General features: G+C 42.8%; 2 protein-coding genes across 3 annotated transcripts in view; one reads left to right on the top strand and one right to left on the bottom strand.

Annotated features, from left to right (window-relative positions):
- The window catches only part of FGD1 (FYVE, RhoGEF and PH domain containing 1), a 283,074-nt gene that overhangs the window by 145,645 nt on the left and 118,114 nt on the right, over positions 1-19,315 (top strand). The gene's annotated exons all lie outside the window — the stretch shown is intronic.
- ITGAV (integrin subunit alpha V) lies at positions 10,528-13,920 on the bottom strand. The gene has a single exon (XM_082262854.1). The coding sequence runs from the start codon at positions 13,834-13,836 to the stop codon at positions 10,726-10,728; it is 3,111 nt and encodes a 1,036-aa protein (XP_082118980.1). The 5' UTR covers positions 13,837-13,920; the 3' UTR covers positions 10,528-10,725.

The raw sequence follows: 19,315 nt of genomic DNA, 5'->3' as shown, positions 1-19,315 counted from the left end.
CAAGTTATAGTCCATATAAAAAGATAATAGCAATGTAATAGGTTGCGTAGCCATAAAATATCCATCCACAAATGGCAGCCTCCACAAGGGGATTAGAAGCAAGATCCAGCAGGAGCTACAGAGTATAAAAGAGAAGAGAGGCGCCTCTAAGTGTAGCAATATGGTTACATTTAATAAAGGTTCAACATTTAGCAACTCACATGTTTGATGATTAAAACAGGCACATCTAAGTATGCAGGCATCCGGGGTAAAGCTGTCCACGTAGACCGCCCTCCGCACCCCCTGCAATCGTGACCAGGAAGACTACCCTGCACTAGAGCTTTCTGAAATTGAGGCTTGAAGCGCTCATGGAGCGCAACGTGGAAGGGATGATGTCGATGGCGGTGTGGAGAATGGTCTATGTGGACAGCATTACCCTGGATGCCTGCATACGTAGATGTCCCTGTTTTAATTATCGACCATATAAATTGCTAATTGTTGTACCTTCATTAAATGTAACTTTATTGCAACACTTAGAGGCGCCTCTCTTCTCTTTTATACTCAGCTGTGACATGACGCTGCTTGTATATGAAGACATCGCTTGTTTATTAACCGGTTGCCGACCGCCGCACGACTATATACTGCGGCGGTCAGCCCCGGCCAGGCAGAGTGACGTATGGGTACGTCACTCGCCTGTCACTGACTTGAGAGCCAATTGCGGGCGGGCGCGCGCCCGCCGCGGCTCATTCACTGACAAGTCAGTGCGTGTGACCAGCGGACCCGATGTCCGCCGGTCACACAACGATCGCTCCGGTGAAGGGAGAAAGGCGGAGCGGCTTATGTAAACAAGCCGCCCGTCATTCTCCCTGGTGTAAAAATGAAGATCAGACGGTTCTACTATGTAGGACAGTTGATCTTTGTTTTTACACCAATAGCCATGTCCCTATACAGTTAGAATAACGCCCCTAGGACACACTTAACCCCTCCCTCTCCAATACAGTTAACCCCTTCCCTGCCAGTGTCATTTTTACAGTAACAGTGCATATGTAACGCAATTATTTTGGAAAAAAATAGGCTTTTTAAATTAAAAAATAAGAAAACAGTAAAGTTAGCCCACTTTTTTTCTATAATGTGAAAGATAATGTTACCCTGAGTAAATAGATACCCAACATGTCATGCTTCAAAATTGCGCATGCTCTTGGAATGGGGACAAAGTTTGGTACTTAAAAATCCCCATAGGCAACATTTTAAAAATGTCTACAGGTTACCAGCTTAGAGTTACAGAGAAGGTCTAGGGCTCAAATTAATGCTCTTGCTCTCATGATTGCGGCAATACCTCACATGTGTGGTTTCAACAACATTTACATATGTGGGCGCAACTTGCGTATGCATTTGTTTCTGCGCACGAGCTAACGGGAAAGGGCTATTTGCTGCCATAACCCCAGTATTTAACCTCAAAGGACCGACATAACTACACGGCGGGCGGTCCGTAATTTGTTAAGGAACTTTGCACATGGGGATTTTCTAGTGCTGAAAATAGGACTGTCATTTTCAGACCTTTTCGGGGGAACTGAGGATTCCAGCAGCTGGGATAATACTCTTCTTGGGGCCAATTATACATTGTTCATACATCCCAAGCACTGATCTTCACGTTGTTATATACTCACCTTCTATCTAGTTCTGCAGTGTCCCGAAGCTCAATTCAGGAGCTTCCGAGTACCGAACTTCAGTCATTTTCATTGGCGCAGCCGAGATGATGTTAGTTCATTCCTCTTGGCATTGCCGAAATTGGGAGTATATGCAGGTAAGGAGCTTTTTCCTTTACTAATGGCATTATAGACCTCATCTTACTCATGTGCCATACCACATTAGGCTGCCAGGGGAAAAATAGGGCCTTAACCGAGATTTTGCAAGACAACTGTAATGTTTTTTAGTAAAAGTGCCAGTGCTTGGATAACATTTCTAAGAGTATATAAATATATAAATAGCTGCTGCTGATAAAAAAGGAAAAACCTTTTTAAAAATGGATAAATGGGTATGTATCAGCGCTGCCAAATAAATTGATGAACATGATGAGGTGCATAACAATATATGCTAGACCTCTCCCATGTGTTTTACAACATTACACTCATTTAGTTCTGAGATCCCACAAAAAACTAGATCTCCCTGTGCAGAACTGGAGACGTTGCCTTCCCAGAGTGAACCTGTGAGGCTCTGGCTACGCTACCAGTGCCTCTGAAGACAAGGAAGTGAAAATCCTTTAAAAGTAAGTAATAGCTAATATATTTAATTTAAAATAATGACTATAAAATATCACATCAGTATTTAGAGCTTCATGCCGGTGTGATTTTTAGTGAAAGGGAGTCAAGGTCCACTTTAAATGATGAATGTATAAAATACACAAATACAGAAACAGGATGTGAGTAATTATTTTCAGGGAAAACAGTATTCCGGGACATTTATTTTTTTATTCTTTATTGATTTTTTTTTAAAAAAACAATCTCCCAAGCATCACAGAGAATGTCCTCATTAAGAATAAGGAACAGCAGTCTGCAGCCAATACAAGCTACTTTTCAGTAAAAGAAAACACATAAAAAGTCAGTGCAAGAAACAATTTAAAAGAATCTAATACAAAAGGTTATAAAATGCAACATATGAAATAGTACAGTTCAATTCAATATACATTTTTCAGTTATTTTCATTCTTAAATTTTAGATACCACAAACTGATTGTTGCATAAAAACATGTGCCGGATACAACACCATACCACTCTGCAGTCACCAGCAGTAATACAATTTTAAGAGAATAATCTTAGTCTAAAGAAAAAAGTGCAACTATACATTTATAACTGTTATTAAAAATCTGAATAAGTAATCTCCCAAAAAAAAAAAGGTTCTGAAGGTTCTACAACTTCACCCACCAATGAAAAGCTATGGACACATACTGTATGTTATTCTGAAATAGCGATAAAATAAAATAAAAGTATTAGATGCTTAAAAGAATTTGAAACACTTGTCTGAGATCCACCACAGCTGGAATGCTGAGGGTCAAAAAAAGAAATTCCCAGCTCAACTCACCAATCAGCCTGCAAAGATACAAAAAAAAATACATGCGTGTGCTTCCGCTGTGGAGGCTTTCAGAAATATCTAGAGTTAGACTGCAGATAATGCTGGCGTGTCGTGCAGTGACAGCAGCTTACGCATGTATTTGCAAATGTGTGCAAACTAAACCCGTTTTTACCACAAACTGTTAGACAGGATAATTGGGTTGTTTGCAGGCTGGCTGGTGAGTTGAGCTGGGAATTATTTTTTTTGGTTTTGTTTGACATGCGTTGCCCTTCCATGTGCGCCTTGCTGCAAAGGCCAGTTATAGGTGGGGGCAGTGGCCAATTGTTAGTACTGTTGGAATGCCATGGGTGCTTACTGGACTGACTTCAGGACAATGCAGACAGTTTCTGCTTTTGGTAAAGGAGAGCCAACATTTATTTAAAGCTGAACTCCAGGCAGGTTTTAGCCTCGTACTGCAGAGCTCAGGCCTGAAGAGGGAGGGCAGCATTAGGCGCCAATCAAGTGTCCTGCATTCATATATGCTGACAGGAGGAGAAAGCAGAATGACTGCTGCAGTCCTTGTCCAATCACAGGCTGTAGGCAGGGAGGCGACTTTGCTCTATTGCCTAACTGCAAAAAAATAAATCAGGTCCTCAGGCTAGCTCTACTGTCTGGCAGAGATATATAAATCTCAGAACAGGATGGACAGAATTACAAATAATTGGTATATGGAATTCAGCTGTCTGACTGGAGCTGAGCTTTAAAGTGGGGTGCACCTATACTTCATTCATTTTCCTTTTTCGGGTACATCAGACTAGTTTGTAAGATGTCAAGCATAATCAATGTATGTCATTTGCAGCATTCTGTGACACGCAGTACTTACAATTTTTTTTTATTTTTTTAAACCAATATATCAACATCCAAAGATAAAAAAACACTTTCATTAGGTTCCCAGTGGTTTTATCTTTAGATATTGAGGCTTCTAATTATTGAATTAAAAAATCTTTTTTATTGTACCTAATGCATGCTACAGAATTCCCCAAATGATATACATTGATTACACTTGATGACTTAAAGGGGTATGACATGCAATGATATAAGTATTCACCTTGACCTAATCTTAGACAAAGTTTTGTGATTTTATCTATAAACAAAATGAATTACAAAAATAATCATAGTAAACTTGTGTCATTAACATCTACTGCAAAACCTTCAGTGCACACGGTTCTATAGATAACTCGATCCCGTTTTTTTTTTCCTGTTACATGGACATTGCATGAGCTGGAGTACTGGAAGAAGGTTAACCCCCCCCATTTACACCAGAACCATTTCAGTTGCGCTTCCAAAAGAGCCATTCCAGGCTTGGCATTTCGATTTGTATGTTATTCCATTATGCCCGCTCACATCTAGGTGATGTGCTGTCACTCCGTAAAGTATAGGAGTTTCTTAGAGCATGATGGTGCATTTTTGGCCCCAAAAGACATTAATGGGAGTGCCTAAATATTGCACAATTTCGTACCGAAATACCATCTCCTACTCCTAGCAACTAACTTTCCATTGAACAAAACAAAACATTTAAGCATGAAAAATGTGTACAAACTAGTTAGGGGGAAGGGATAGCCCTCCTGTCTGGGTTTATTGCTATCTGGAGCTCACTTCCTGTACTGGTGATAACAGAGTCACCACACAGGAAGTGAGGGAAAACCTGTAACAGTGACACAGACAAGGATAACATTCTGACAGGGGTTCTAGTCATCCCCCGTTCTACTAAAAAGAAAAAAAAATTCTAGTAAAAATGGGAAAGGGTAAAGCCTCTGTCTCCTTTAAGGGAAACCTGTATAAAGAGAAACCTGGAGGCTGCCCCATGATACCGGTTCTTTGACTTTAACACTTTCTAAGCCACTCAATTGGAACAACCATGCAGCAAAGTCAGAACTCCTGATATGCATGCTTGTTCAATGGGACCAGCATGAGAGTCAGGCAGCTGGTATTTTCAGGGGAATTTTCCTTCAAATGTTCACATGTGAGAACCCTAAGACCCCGTTCACACTGGGGCGACCTGGTCGCCTGACAGGTCGCCGTAGGTCGCCTTCCATAGAGAAGCTGTGGACCCGTTCTAATAGGAGCGACACAAGTCGCTCCGACTTAGAAAAAGGGTCCGGAGCTTCTTTGGGGCGACCCGGAGCAACCTGCATTGACTCCAATGATATGAAGTCCGTGCCGGCCGCTCCGAGGTCGCAGTGCGAGCTGCGCACCGCGACCTGTGAGGTCGCCCCGGCAAGTAGCGTCACCCCAGTGTGAACGGGGTCTTAGGCTGGGTTCACACATGTCCGGCTGCAATTTGCCGGAGTCCGGTGTGTTTCTGTTCACCGGTTCAGTTACGCTTCAGGGCCACAAAAAAGCACAGGACCCTTTTTAAAACCACACTGCAGACCCCTGGACATATGTGAACCGGCTCCATTGAAAGCTGGTCACACTCGCATGTTATGCAAATTGGATGCCGTTAAAAACGCATCCAATTCTGATATATGTGAACCCAGCCTTAGAAATATATGTCTTAGGGTCCATTCACACGGGCTTTCCGATCAGGTCTGCCTGCCAGTTTTCAGGCGGATTTGATCGGACGCTCCATGCACCCCTATGGAGCAACAGATGTCTGTGGTGACATATCCACTGACACCCGCTGCTATCCGATCCAATCCTGTCCGTGAAATTCAGACCCTATTTTCCATCCGTCTGGAGGATCGGATCAGATGAAAATGGACAGGCGGTCTGTTTTCATCTGATCTCCCATAGAGGAGAGCGGGGCTCTGACAGGTCCCTCTAAGCACAGTGAGCAGAGACGAACCTGTCACCCGACTGCTCAGTGGGGATCGGCGAATCAATCCCCGCTGAGCAAAACGGACTGCGCCGGGCGGAAAGCCCGTGTGAAAGGACCCTAAGTGATAGACATGGGTATCACACCTTCTGACACATGGTTCTTTGCTAGGGTAAAACAACAAATAAATATAACAACTCCCTCACTGACCTATAATTGCTAATTGATGACCTATGGAGATGTATATGAATAAAGTGGTCAGTCCACCTTAATACTAAGGTACCCCAGGCACAGATAGCTTCCAGGCTGGTATGCAACTACATGTCTTAGTGTTACCAGCCTGGAAAACCGGTCCAGTCCCTGACCTTTGAACAAGCAGGAACTGATCCTGGTATATACAGATAGTAGCCTAAGGATATATCTGTAGTGAAAGTGTACATTCCTGGACCTTTAAAACATACCATACTACATTTTATTGCAGAGTTTACCCAATAAACGACCAATAGGAATACACGTTTTAGCTATAAATGACAGAATCACAGGCATAAGAAAAAAAACAACTTAGTTTTAAAGAATTATCAAGTATTAAAGATGTTTTCCTTCCTGTAAATATAGTAAACATGTCCTGTTAGTGGTTTTGGTAAACTGTCATACAGTCAGCAGTGGACCACATACTATATTTATCATGGTCATTATCTATCAGTTTCTAAATGAGTAAGGCTTTGTTCACACAAGCGAACTACAGTGTACACCCATGCATGGGCTGTGTTACCCTTCCGGGGAGGCATCCCCATGCAGGCAGTACCATACTTGGATCCAATGGCTGCACAGACACAGCCGTTGCTCCCAATCTGACATCTATGAGAGTGCAGACAGTGTGCGTTTGGGGCTGTGCACCCACACGGACATCAAATTGGCAGCAGCAGCTGTCTCCATGCAGCTGGCGCATCCAAATTGACATGAATGGGGATGAACGGAACATCTGTGCATCTTCTTGTGGGTCAACATGGCCCTCGCCCGGGTGTCCATTGTAGTATGACCGTGTGAATGAGTCCGTTTAATTCTTGTCAATAGCAAGACTAGATTTTCTTTTTTCATTTTCCTATACAGTCCTCCTGTGGGTATGAAACGCTATATGATGCTCTTTTTACACATAAACAGTCTGTATTCTGGCATTTGGCTTAATGTGTATATCCATCAAAACTTTTTTAAGATAAGGATAGAGTAGGAAAGGATGTGAACCGCTGTCAGGATTTTACAGTTATCTGGTGCTCTGTAAGACCCCATTCACACGTAAGGTTCCCCGAACCACTTCAATGCTCAACATCAAGATGCCCATTATATTCAATGATATCAGGTCACTACTTGAGCCCCTTTTTGTGTTTATAGCCCCTATATACTTCAACAGGAGCCCCTATTTTCTTGCCTCTCCTCCACCTGCTAACTGGTTTTCTATTGGCTAAAACAAAGATGTTAAAGAACCCAAAAAACCCTTGCTCCAAAATCACCTAGCGCTCAGTTGTGTATGGGGGTTTATGCCCTGGTCACACCAGTGCAACTTGTCACGATGCAAAGGAAAGTGATCAAATTGGTGCAACTCCAACTCCATCAGAGTCCCACTGATTTTGAAAGTAATTCTTGCACGCTCAGGGGCAACTTGCATAGACATCTGTGCATGAAGTGGCACAGATGTCTTCCAATTTGCACCTGAAGTTGCGCTGTCATGTGGCTTAAATATCATTCGATTTCATGTGAAGTTGAACGATTTCAAAGCCGCGTTCGGTGTGACCAAAATTTTAGAGAGATTTCACCTCAATTATGTTAGCAAAACAGGGCTTGAATTTTAGAATTCCAGCTAAGGTCCCCTTTCACACTTGTGCGACTTGGGACTGCAAAGTTGCATGACAAGTTGTACTCCATGATTTCCAAAGAGTACCGTCCATATCTGTGCGACTTCAAGTTGCAACAACTTCAAAGTAGTCCCTGTATTACTTTAGTCCAACTTTAATGCGTTTTGAGGTCCATAGACCTCAAGATTACACATTGCTTCAAGTCCAGTCGAAATCGTGCAATTTTTAGGTCGCACAAGTGTAAAAGGGGCCTAAATCAGTTGAAATTTAAGCGAACAGTGACCATGTTAACGCCACAGGGCACAACAAATGTTGAAGTGAGAATCTAAGGAGTTCGAAGAATTCTCACTCGAACACCATCAGCCATTTAAATTTGCAGATACTTACTGTTCAGGTACTCTGACAGCCATGGTGGTCGGATGTCAGAAAATTAGAGCCGGCAAGGAAGATTTCTACATCCATGCTGCTTAGCATGGAGGGGGGAATCTATTCATTTTTCTTGTTCAGCACTAACGGATTAACTAGACAGGGAGTGAGGGAAAATCTGCAAATCTGAGAGACAGATAGCAAAAAAGTTGATGGTGATTATAAATGATATAATTTTAAATATAAATCATTTCTGTCTGTTGCTCTTGGAGATTTCCTCTACTTCTTGTACCTTTGACAGTATGGGGTTTATTAACTAAAGGGAAAAAGACTGTGCACTTTGCAAAGTGCAGTTGCTCAAGAGCTTAGTAAATGAGCAGAAACTCTGCTGAATTCCATCATCCAATCATGTGCAAGCAAAAATGCAGTTTTTAAAAATTTTCCTTGCACATGATTGGTATTCTTTGCGAAGTGAAGCCTTACCTCTTACTTAATTTACTAAGCTCTAGAGCAACTGCACTTTGCAAAGTGCACAGTCTTTTTCCCTTTAGTTAATAAACCCCATACTGTCCCCATACTGTCTATTCTACATGCAAAGTCTATTTGCCTTTAGTAAATCAACCCCTAGGTGAGGGGAAATCTCTCCATCTCCAGCCTTGGGTAACACCAAAAACCTAACCGATTTTCCAGTCCTTCTCCCCCCTATCCAAAGCAAAATAAAAAAGGACACTTTAACTTTAGGTAGAAGTAAAAACAAAAGCACAAATGTAATATAGTACAGTTTAACAATTCCTGGTGGCTGCATTTGTTTTCTTTTTATCAGGCTAAGAACATTTTTAGCAAATACAGAAAATGTCGGATCTTGCAAGAAAGGCTGCGTCCTTATCACTTCCTGCCAGCTACTCTAAAGACAACAAAAATGTTCTCTTTTGCTAATCCACCATATGACACCATATAGACTGGGTGACAACCATGACTCCATCAGTAGATACAGTGGAGAAAACGTAGCCACCCAGGGACAGGAAGTGTATTATTCCCAGTAAAAATAAAAGACTGAAAGCCTGAAAAAAAAAAAAAACAAATGCAACCACCAAGTGGTAAGCTGTAATATATAAAATTTTTGTTTTTGGTGTTTCAATGCACTTAAAACTGTACAAAACACACAACGGAATAAACCTGTAAGTAAAATGGACTGGAACTCTAGATGATTTAACCTCAATCTATTCACTAGAAACCAATGACATTGTTTTAAGCATTTTTAGTAAGGCAGTAAATAGAAGTGATGTTCAAAACACAGGAAGCCAAATATAATATTTCAGAGCCCAGCCACACTTCTATACTTAGAAATGTTCTGCTGAACAAACGATCTGTGGTGACAGAAGTACCATTATTTTCAACAATATATTTCACCTCTCTGCCTAATGTCGTGTGATTTATAAGGCCCACATAATGCTTAACCAATAATACCTTCCGCAGAGACTAAAGCTGGCCATATTCTATACAATCTGATTGTATAATCCCCTTTAGACTTAATAAACATAAACAATTCATTGCATTTGTATGAAATCATGAGAGCCCTTGTACTACATAATCTAAGGAGTTTGCACATCAGATTGTTTAGTGTATGGTCAGCTTCATGGTAGAACATATAAAACACACAGCTAGCACGCTTTAGATGTGTCTCCAAAAGCACAGTTGCACACTTATGCAAGGGCCGCTTCCGTTCTTCAAATTCAAGTGAAAATCACACTTCACTAGGTCAGAAAAACCTGTATTGTATAAAAATGTATGCACATGGGTATGTCTATGCAGAAGAAAAAAACATGTTCAGTACATCTACTAAATACATGCACAAGTTCCTAAATATACTGCAAGCACAGAAATCGACCTGTTTACCTGCCATAAACCAAGTAAGCACCTACCTTCCTGTAGTGAACTGACAACACTGCCTCTGCTGTACTGAAATCCCAAACAGTGTTGTCAGCCCTGAGTTCTCCCATGCTGGATTACTGCTGGGGATGAAAGGGAGGTTGGAGAACTAAACAGGAGCAATTTATGAGTGAAGTGCATTTCTGGCAGGATCAACAATTGTTTATTTCAGTACTTGCAGTAATTGTAAACAAACAAAACACGGGGAAATATTATTTCAGCTCAGCTTTTCTCAACCTTTTTACCCCAGAGGAACTCTTAAAATAATTTTCCTTGCTAAAACCAGGGGTGGGAAAATGCCCCTTGCATTGGTAAGAATGCCACCCTTACAGACAGCTAAAATGATTGGCATTAAGCTGCTGGCCATGACAAATGGTGTTGGAGCCAGAACTATGCAGATACCATCAAATAGGAGGGTAATAGGCTACAGCTGTAAAAACCCCTGGGAACCTTTGGAGGAACCCTGTTTAAGAAAGCTGTATTAGATATATGTACTAAATAGTTTTTTAGACATACTCTAAATTTTCTTAGGCTTTCAGTGATCTGACTACCATAAACTGAAACCTGACTGGTTACTCTAAGTTACTTTGCATACTGAACTGTTCACTAAATGAAACCTCTTTGATACATAAGACAGAAACTTGGCAGTATGTGCATAAAAGTGGAGCGTCAGCTTTAAATTCGCTTGTGAATCTCTAAAGTTATTCCTGGAAAAAGAAAATTAGGAATGATTAACTCAAGCATCTGTGTTTCCTTCATTATCGTGTGGTTGAAGCTGTTCTGTTTCTGTCTCCTCCTGAGGAGGCCGAACACGTTTAAAGAAACCAAATTTGTACATAATAAAAACCATTAGCGCCAACAGTAGCAAACCTGACAGCACTGCAAGTACTATCACCCACACAGGTACGGGAGCGCTGGATGTCTGGTTCACCCATAGGATGTTTGTGGTGACCTCTGTAAAATTGTGTATATCAGGAAGACTCATGTTCTTATATGGGAATTCTAGAACACGGAAGGTGGCTGAAGATTTTAAAGAATAGGAATGGTTCTGGTTCTCACTATTCATAAATGTTGGTGTCCACAATCTGGATCTGATGTACAGAATTGCGCTTTTTCCTTTCTCCACTCGCTCAACGTGGCAGTCAATCTTGAGACATTGCGCTTGTCCACAGCCAATGGTCTGCAGTTCGCCCTCAAACAGTGGTAGTTCACGCCTATTGCGATCAGTACGGGTCACGTTTTTAACTTCATCCACTTGTGAAGTTGACAGTTTGAGGTCAAGTGGATTGATCAAGACATCGGAAGTACAGTCCATGGGACCATCAATTTCATATTTGACTATGTACAACAGGTCATTGTTTTTGTACTTGTATGGCCACATGATAGTAAGCATTGCTTTGCTGAATGCACTGGGGCCATTGTTTCTGAGTTCAAAGATATGTTGAACCAGTGGTCCAACGTCATCTTCTGTTACAGGATTCTCCTTGGGTTCCCAGTTTGCAATAGGCAGGAAGACTTCCGTTGGAGTGGAGACTCCTCTTATGTCAACAGCGGCCAAAACCGCCAGGGCAATCCGCAGTGACTGTTTGGCACTGGTATTGTCATACTGGTTAGAACTTTGTATCTGCAAATCAAAGTTCACAGTATTGTCCATCTCACTTAGCTGATGAACACTAAACAGCAAGGCTGCTAAGACCCTTGTTCCAGCCTTCATGGGATTTCCAAGGTCGCATACAACAAGACGAGTTTGATTTTCTATTTTGAATGCACAAGACAGACGTGTTAAGGATTCGTTGTTTCGGACAACTCCAATGAAGTCTGCTTGGGGTGGTATATAGACAAAAAGTTCAGCTTCATAGGCCCCTTCACCTTGATTTTGCGCATCAACGAACAGCGTCAAGGGGCTATCATCTCCAATATATATTTGCTGTTGCTCACTTACAACTGATAAAATCAGGTTTGGCTTGCATATATTGTCATCACCACAGTCCAACAAGATGTGCGCCTGTTTGGTTAGGTTTGCTGGAGTGAGCTGGTTAAGGATAGGCATTAGTCCAGATGTATCAGCAGCGACCTTATAATCCATTTCATAATCCATAAAGATTGTGATAGGTGTAAGTTTATCCCGAAACTCACTCTCATCTCGTAAATAGGCTTTTAGTTCTTCACAACGCATATTCCCACCGTTCACTATTGTCATGTTTTTAGTATGAGTGGGCTGTCTGTTGTGTACAAACAATGCTCGTCTTACGGCTCCCTTCTGTTTAAACTTATCCAACAAAAGTTCTACTTTGAATTGAAGGTTTTCAGGGACATTTCCTTTAGCGTTGGCCTTAAGGCAGAATTTAACATCAAAGCAGGAAACCATTTGTCCATTTGGAAGGGAACAGGTTTTACTCTCGGGGTTCAGTATGGTTGGATTCACTTCTAGAACGGCATTCACTGTGACAACAGGCCTAGACCTGTATAGTACAGCCCTATCTGCTCCAAAAGCCCCAACCACTAAATCAGGATAGCCATTTTCATCAATATCAGTGGCACCTTTCAAAGAGTATCCAAAACTTGGTGGCATGGTTCTGGATGCCCACTGTCCTTCAAGAACTTGAGAGGGTGCTGTGCTAATACCAGAGCTTCTTCCATTGTAAATGTACACAAGGCCTTTTTTACCCTCCCCCGCATAAGGTGCCCCAATGGCAATGTCATTGAAACCATCTTGGTCCACATCACCAAGAGGCGCGATCGAACTGCCAAATCTTGCAAATGCATAAAAACCGGTCAGCTTTGTTAAAAACCGAAGTCCTGCTTTGGTTTGCTGAATATAAACAGTGACTTGCCCAACTTCTTGAAGCTTCCCATCAGATCCGCGGTCCATAAAAAGGGGAGCTCCGACAAACAGATCCACCAGTCCATCGCCATTGATATCCGTTGTTGCTATGGAATAGCCAAAGTAGGCAGCCATCTGCTCTCCGGTAAAATTGTACAGTGACGCCATGGACTTGCCATCATATATAGACACCATGCCTAATGTTTTCGCTGCCCTGGGCACCCCAGAGACAAAATCATCGATGGTGTCACCATTAAAATCCCCAACGGCCACAGAATACCCCAAGTAGCTGTCGTCGTACACCGGGCTAGCCGCTCGCGTGGCCAGCTGCCCATCGTACGCAATGGTGTATTTCTTGGGGTCATACTTTTTAAAGATATCGTCAATTCTGTCCGAAATGAGTTGACCCTGCCAGTAGAAGCTGCCAGGGCCTCCGAGCAGCACCCGGTTGGTGTTAGTAAAGTCAACACTGAACCCGCCCTGGCAAAACCCTTGCTCCTGGGCATCCGCTTTGCTCGTAGATCGACAGGGCGCGTATTCTACAATCTTGGTTCCATCCATCAAGTAACAAGTCCCAACTGGTTCCCTTTCCTGCTTGGCCTGCTCAGTCCTCCAATGATAAAGGGGGGCACAGGCTAGGATCTTCTCATCTTTAACCCTCAGGGATGCCCCAAACCATTGGTTGGATTTGAACTCGATGGGGTCGTCTTTGGCAAAGTACCGATTGCCGGTGCTATCGAAGACAATAGGCTGGCAGTTGGCATTCCTCCAGTCGCATTTTAGCACGTCCCCACCTTGGCTGATGCCAGGCTGGCTGGTGTTGGCTTTGGGGGCACCGATCAGCAGGGAGGAGGAGAAGAAGTCCACAGCGAAGCCGAAGTAGCTGCCCTCAGACCCGGCGTACACTGAGGGGTTCTCCGAGTCCAGATTGAAGCCGCCGGACGAGCCCAGCAGAGCGGCCGCCAGCAGGAGAGGGAAGGCGGCGGCCATGGAGACCGGAGGAGCCGGGGAGCCTCTGTCCATCAGATCCGGGGGTCCGGGCAGCGATAGGGGGCCAGCAGAGCCGACCGATCGCACTACAAACTTCCGCAAATCCCGGGGACTTTCCTTGTTTTCTGATCAGACGGGATGGGGCCGGTCGGGGAGGACGGGCTGGGATCGCAGTCATAGGGGGCGGGGAGAGCTGCATGGGAGGATAGTCGCCTTCGTTTCCCGTCCATGTGTCATTACAGCCTGGGCTCCCTACACCCGGGGAATCATCACCGAGGAGGGCAACTTTCTACCCACAACTTCTAGCAGAGATGTAGAATGAGATACCTTGTATACACATTGTATATCCTAGGAAGCAGAGATGTAGAAAGAGATACCTTGTATACACATTGTATATTCCTAACTGGAAGAAGAGATGTAGAATGAGATACAGAGATATACCTTGTATACACATTGTATATTCCTAGGAAGCAGAGATGTAGAAAGAGATACATTGTATACACATTGTATATTCCTAGGAAGCAGAGATGTAGAAAGAGATACATTGTATACACATTGTATATTCCTAACTGGAAGAAGAGATGTAGAGGGAAATACATTGTATAGAAATTCATATACCTAACTGGAAGCAGAGATGTAGAAAGAGAAACATTGTATACATGTTTATATACCTAACTGGAAGCAGAGATGAAGAATGAGATACATTGTATACATGTTTATATACCTAACTGGAAGAAGAGATGTAGAAAGAGATACAAAGATATACCTTGTATACACATTGTATATTCCTAACTGGAAGCAGAGATGTAGAAGGAAATACATTGTATACAAATGTATATACCTAACTGGAAGCAGAGATGAAGAAGGAAATACATTGTATACAAATGTATATACCTAACTGGAAGCAGAGATGAAGAAGGAAATACATTGTATACAAATTTATATACCTAACTGGAAGCAGAGATGAAGAAGGAAATACATAATATGCATGTTCAAGGTGTGTAAGAGATATATTGTATATTACTTTGTATCCAAAACTGGAAGCAGAGATGTAGAAAGAGATATGAAGAGATACATTGTATACACGTTCAAGGTGTGTGCCTGCCAATACCCTTAATCATCAGTCAGCACCAGCTTTCATATATATATATATATATATATATATATATATATATATATACACACGGTATATACATATATATACACGGTGTATATATATATATATATATATATATATATACACTGTATATAATATATATATATATATATACAGTATATATACAGTATACATATATATATTAGATGGAAAATATATATACATTATCTCACACCCCTCACATTTTTGTAACTACTTTATTATATCTTTTCATGTGACAACACTGAAGAAATTACACTTTGTTACAATGTAAAGTAGTGAGTGTACAGCTTCTATAACAGTGTAAATTTGCTGTCCCCTCAAAATAACTCAAATTACAGCCATTAATATCTAAACTGCTGTCAACAAAAGTGAGTACACCCCCTAAGTGAACATGTTCAAATTGCACCATTAGCCATTTTCCCTCCCTGGTGTCATGTGACTCGTTAGTGTTACAAGGTCTCAGGTGTGAATGGGGAGCGGGTGTGTTAAATCTAGTGTTATGGCTCTCACTCTCTCATACTGGTCACTGGAAGTTCAACATGGTACCTCATGGCAAAGAACTCTCTTAGGATCTGAAAAAAGAATTGTTGCTCTATATAAAGATGCCCTAGGGCCTAGGCTATAAGAAGATTGCCAGGACCCTGAAACTGAGCTGCAGCATGGTGGCCATGACCATACAGCAGTTAAAAAGGACAGGTTCCACTCAGAACAGGCCTCTCCATGGTCAACCAAAGAAGGTGAGTGCACGTGCTCAGCATCATATCCAGAGGTTGTCTTTGGGAAATAGATGTATGAGTGCTGCCACCATTGCTGCAGAGGTTGAAGGAGTGGGGCGGTCAGCCTGTCAGTGCTCAGACCATACGCCGCACACTGCATCAAATTGGTCTGCATGGCTGTCATCCCAGAAGGAAGCCTCTTCTAAAGATGATGCACAAGAAAGCCTGAAAACAGTTTGCTGAAGACAAGCAGACTAAGGACATGGGATACTGGAACCATGTCCTGTGATCTGATGAAACTAAGATAAGCATATTTGGTTCAGATGGTGTCAAGCGTGTGTGGCGGCAACCAGGTGAGGAGTACAAAGACAAGTGTGTCTTGTCTACAGTCAAGCATGTTGGTTGGAGTGTCTTGGTCTGGGGCTGCATGAGTCCTGCCAATACTGAGGAGCTACAGTTCATTGAGGGAACCCTGAATGCCAACATGTACTGAGACATATTGAAGCAGAGCATGATCCCCTCCCTTCGGAGACTTGACCGCAGGGCAGTATTCCAACATGATAATGACCCCAAACACACCTCCAAGATGACCACTTCCTCGCTAAAGAAGCTAAGGGTAAAGGTGATGGACTGGCCAAGCATGTCTCCAGACCTAAACCCTATTGAGCATCTGTGGGGCATCCTCAAACGGAAGGCGGAGGAGCGCAAGATCTCTAACATCCACCAGCTCCCTGATGTTGTCATGGAGGAGTGGAAGAGGACCAAATGACAGATTTTCCAATGATTTTTCGGTTAGTGTATGGCCAGCATTATTCCAAAATGGATTCAATTCATTTTTTTCCTCAAAATTCTACAAACAATACCCCATAATGACAAAGTGAAAGATGTTTGTTTGAAATCTTTGCAAATTTGTTAAAAATAAAAAGATCACATGTACATAATTATTCACAGCCTTTGCCATGAGTTTGGGTTGAGGGAACTTGACTGGCCTGCACAGAGTCCTGACCTCAACCCAATAGAACACCTTTGGGATGAATTAGAGCGGAGACTGCGAGCCAGGCCTTCTCATCCAAAATCAGTGCCTGACCTCACAGATGCACTTCTGGAAGAATGGTCCCATAGACACACTCCTAAACCTAGTGGACAGCCTTCCCAGAAGAGTTGAAGCTGTTCTAGCTGCAAAGGGTGGGCCAACTCAATATTGAACCCTACTGATTAAGAATGGAATGCCATTAAAGTTCATGTGTGTGTAAAGGCAGGCATCCCAATACATTTTGGTTATATAGTGTGTGTGTGTGTGTGTGTGTATATATATATATACATTCATAAATATATATAATAAATACAGCTCCAACACACTTTACCCATTGTACAAAAAAATACCCCTGGTTTTCATTTAGACTCAGTAAAGAAGCTGCTGGGCTCTGGAGAGCTAATGGCGTATAGCAGTGTTTCTCTAGTGTGACTCCGGTCCTCGGGGCACACTAACAGGCCAGATTTTAAGTATTACCTTGGGGAGATGCAGACTAGAATACTGCAATCACTGAGCAGCAAATGATATCACCTGTGATGTATTTCAGTTTTCTTGCAAACCTGGCCTCTTATGGCACTTTTCCACTGCAAGTACCGGCTCGTACCGGGTCGGCTCTACTCGGCCCTGCTTGGCCCGGTTTGTTTTTCCACTGCTGGTACCGCATGGTATAGTGTCGGAACGGTTCGGTACGGTACGGTATAGGTTTGCTTTTCCACTAAAGTAGTACTAAGTTAAGTGGGTGGGATAACAACGGGGTGGGTGGGATTCTCTGACCAATCAGTGGCTAGTAGTGACTGCATGCAAAGGATTGTGGGATATGGTACCAGTTTGGTACCTGTTGGAACCACAATCGAGTAGGTACTGTTTTTTCAGAGCCGTACCGTACCGTACCGTTCGGTTCCATGCAGTGGAAAAGCAAACCTATACCGTACCGTACCGAACCGTTCCGACCCTATACCATGCGGTACCAGCAGTGGAAAAGCACAAAAGCGTGCCGAACCGGTACGGTTCCATGCAGTGGAAAAGCGCCACTAGTGTGCCCCGAGGACCGGAGTTGAGAAACACTGTTCTATAGCAACTTTTTTCAACCAGGGTCCCTTCAGGTTTCTTCAGAGGTGCTTTTGCAAAATGTCTAAAAATTGCCAAAAACTGTATACAAGCCAGCTGATGGAGCACGCCTACCTTTTAGTTACACAAAGTAACAGGTTCTCATTGTGCACCATTACAATCTTCTAGCCGCTGGCGTCCTAACAACCAATGATGTCATCAGTTGATAAGGGGGATGTAAGGAGCTTGCACAGCATCCTTGTTTGCCCCTCCCCTGCTGCTCTCTGTCAGTACCGGGGTCACATTAGCTGAGTGAGGTAGAAAAACTGAGCAAGAAGAGAAACATTGGAATACTAGTTTTGGAAGAACAAATCACCTCTAACGTTGGGTGTCCTATGTATGACAGAATTCAACTTCAGAAGTGATGTCATGTGTTGAATTGTTTTGTTTGTTTTCTTTAGTTTCTGAGCATGCTCTTATGATTTTTTTCGGACAAAAACTGTAACTGATTTTTTTCGGACAACGAAAATCGGCCGTTGTGTTGACTTACGATAAAAATTTTAAAGCCTGCACATCCAGTTTTTGTCGTACAAAAATTCGTAATCGGCTGTCGAAAGCTCTGTACTAACGATCCGAAAATCGGCAGATCGTTCGTCAGATGAAATTTTACTTCCGATTTTCTTATCGTATGTACGGGCCTTTAACCCCACTGTTGGCTCAATCTGGGTCACAGGAGTGAAGAACTAAGTGCCAAAAGAGCTTTGCCCATATTTCTCTTTTAAGTGAATATTCAGTCTCAGAGACAGCAGACACACAACAGGATACTGTATATTTAAAGACTATGGGCATGACAAAAAAGATGGCCACAGGCTGCGGATAAAATACAGGAGATGGTCAGAGACTGTGGACATGACGTAACAGATGGTCAGCGACTACAGACATGATACAAAAGATGGTTAGAGACTGCGGGCATCATACAAGAGATGGTCAGAGACTGCAGGCATCATACAATAGATGGTCAGAGACTGCGGGCACCATACAAGAGATGGTCAGAGACTGCGGGCATCATACAAGAGATGGTCAGAGACTGCGGGCATCATACAAGAGATGGTCAGAGACTGTGGGCATCATACAAGAGATGGTCAGAGACTGCAGGCATCATACAATAGATGGTCAGAGACTGCGGGCACCATACAAGAGATGGTCAGAGACTGCGGGCATCATACAAGAGATGGTCAGAGACTGCGGGCATCATACAAGAGATGGTCAGAGACTGTGGGCATCATACAAGAGATAGTCAGAGACTGCGGGCATCATACAAGAGATGGTCAGAGACTGTGGGCATCATACAAGAGATGGTCAGAGACTGCAGGCATCATAGAAGAGATGGTGAGAGACTGCGGGCATCATACAAGAGATGGTCAGAGACTGCGGGCATCATACAAGAGATGGTCAGAGTATGGACACGAAACAGTTGCTCAGACTGTGAACTGATATAGGAGTTGTTTGTGATTGGGAACATGCTTCAAGAGAGTCAAAGACTGAAGACACATTACATGAGACTGCTAGAGATCACTG

Source organism: Pelophylax lessonae (genome assembly GCF_965119305.1).
Source record: "Pelophylax lessonae genome assembly, chromosome: 7".
NCBI classification, from domain to species: Eukaryota; Metazoa; Chordata; class Amphibia; order Anura; family Ranidae; genus Pelophylax; species Pelophylax lessonae.
Note: the sequence above shows the minus strand (reverse complement) of the source record. Positions and strands in the feature narration are given on the sequence as shown.

What these genes read in the sequence shown, in the direction of transcription:
- ITGAV (XM_082262854.1), bottom strand. Translation starts at nt 13,836, where the DNA reads ATGGACAGAGGCTCCCCGGCTCCTCCGGTCTCCATGGCCGCCGCCTTC.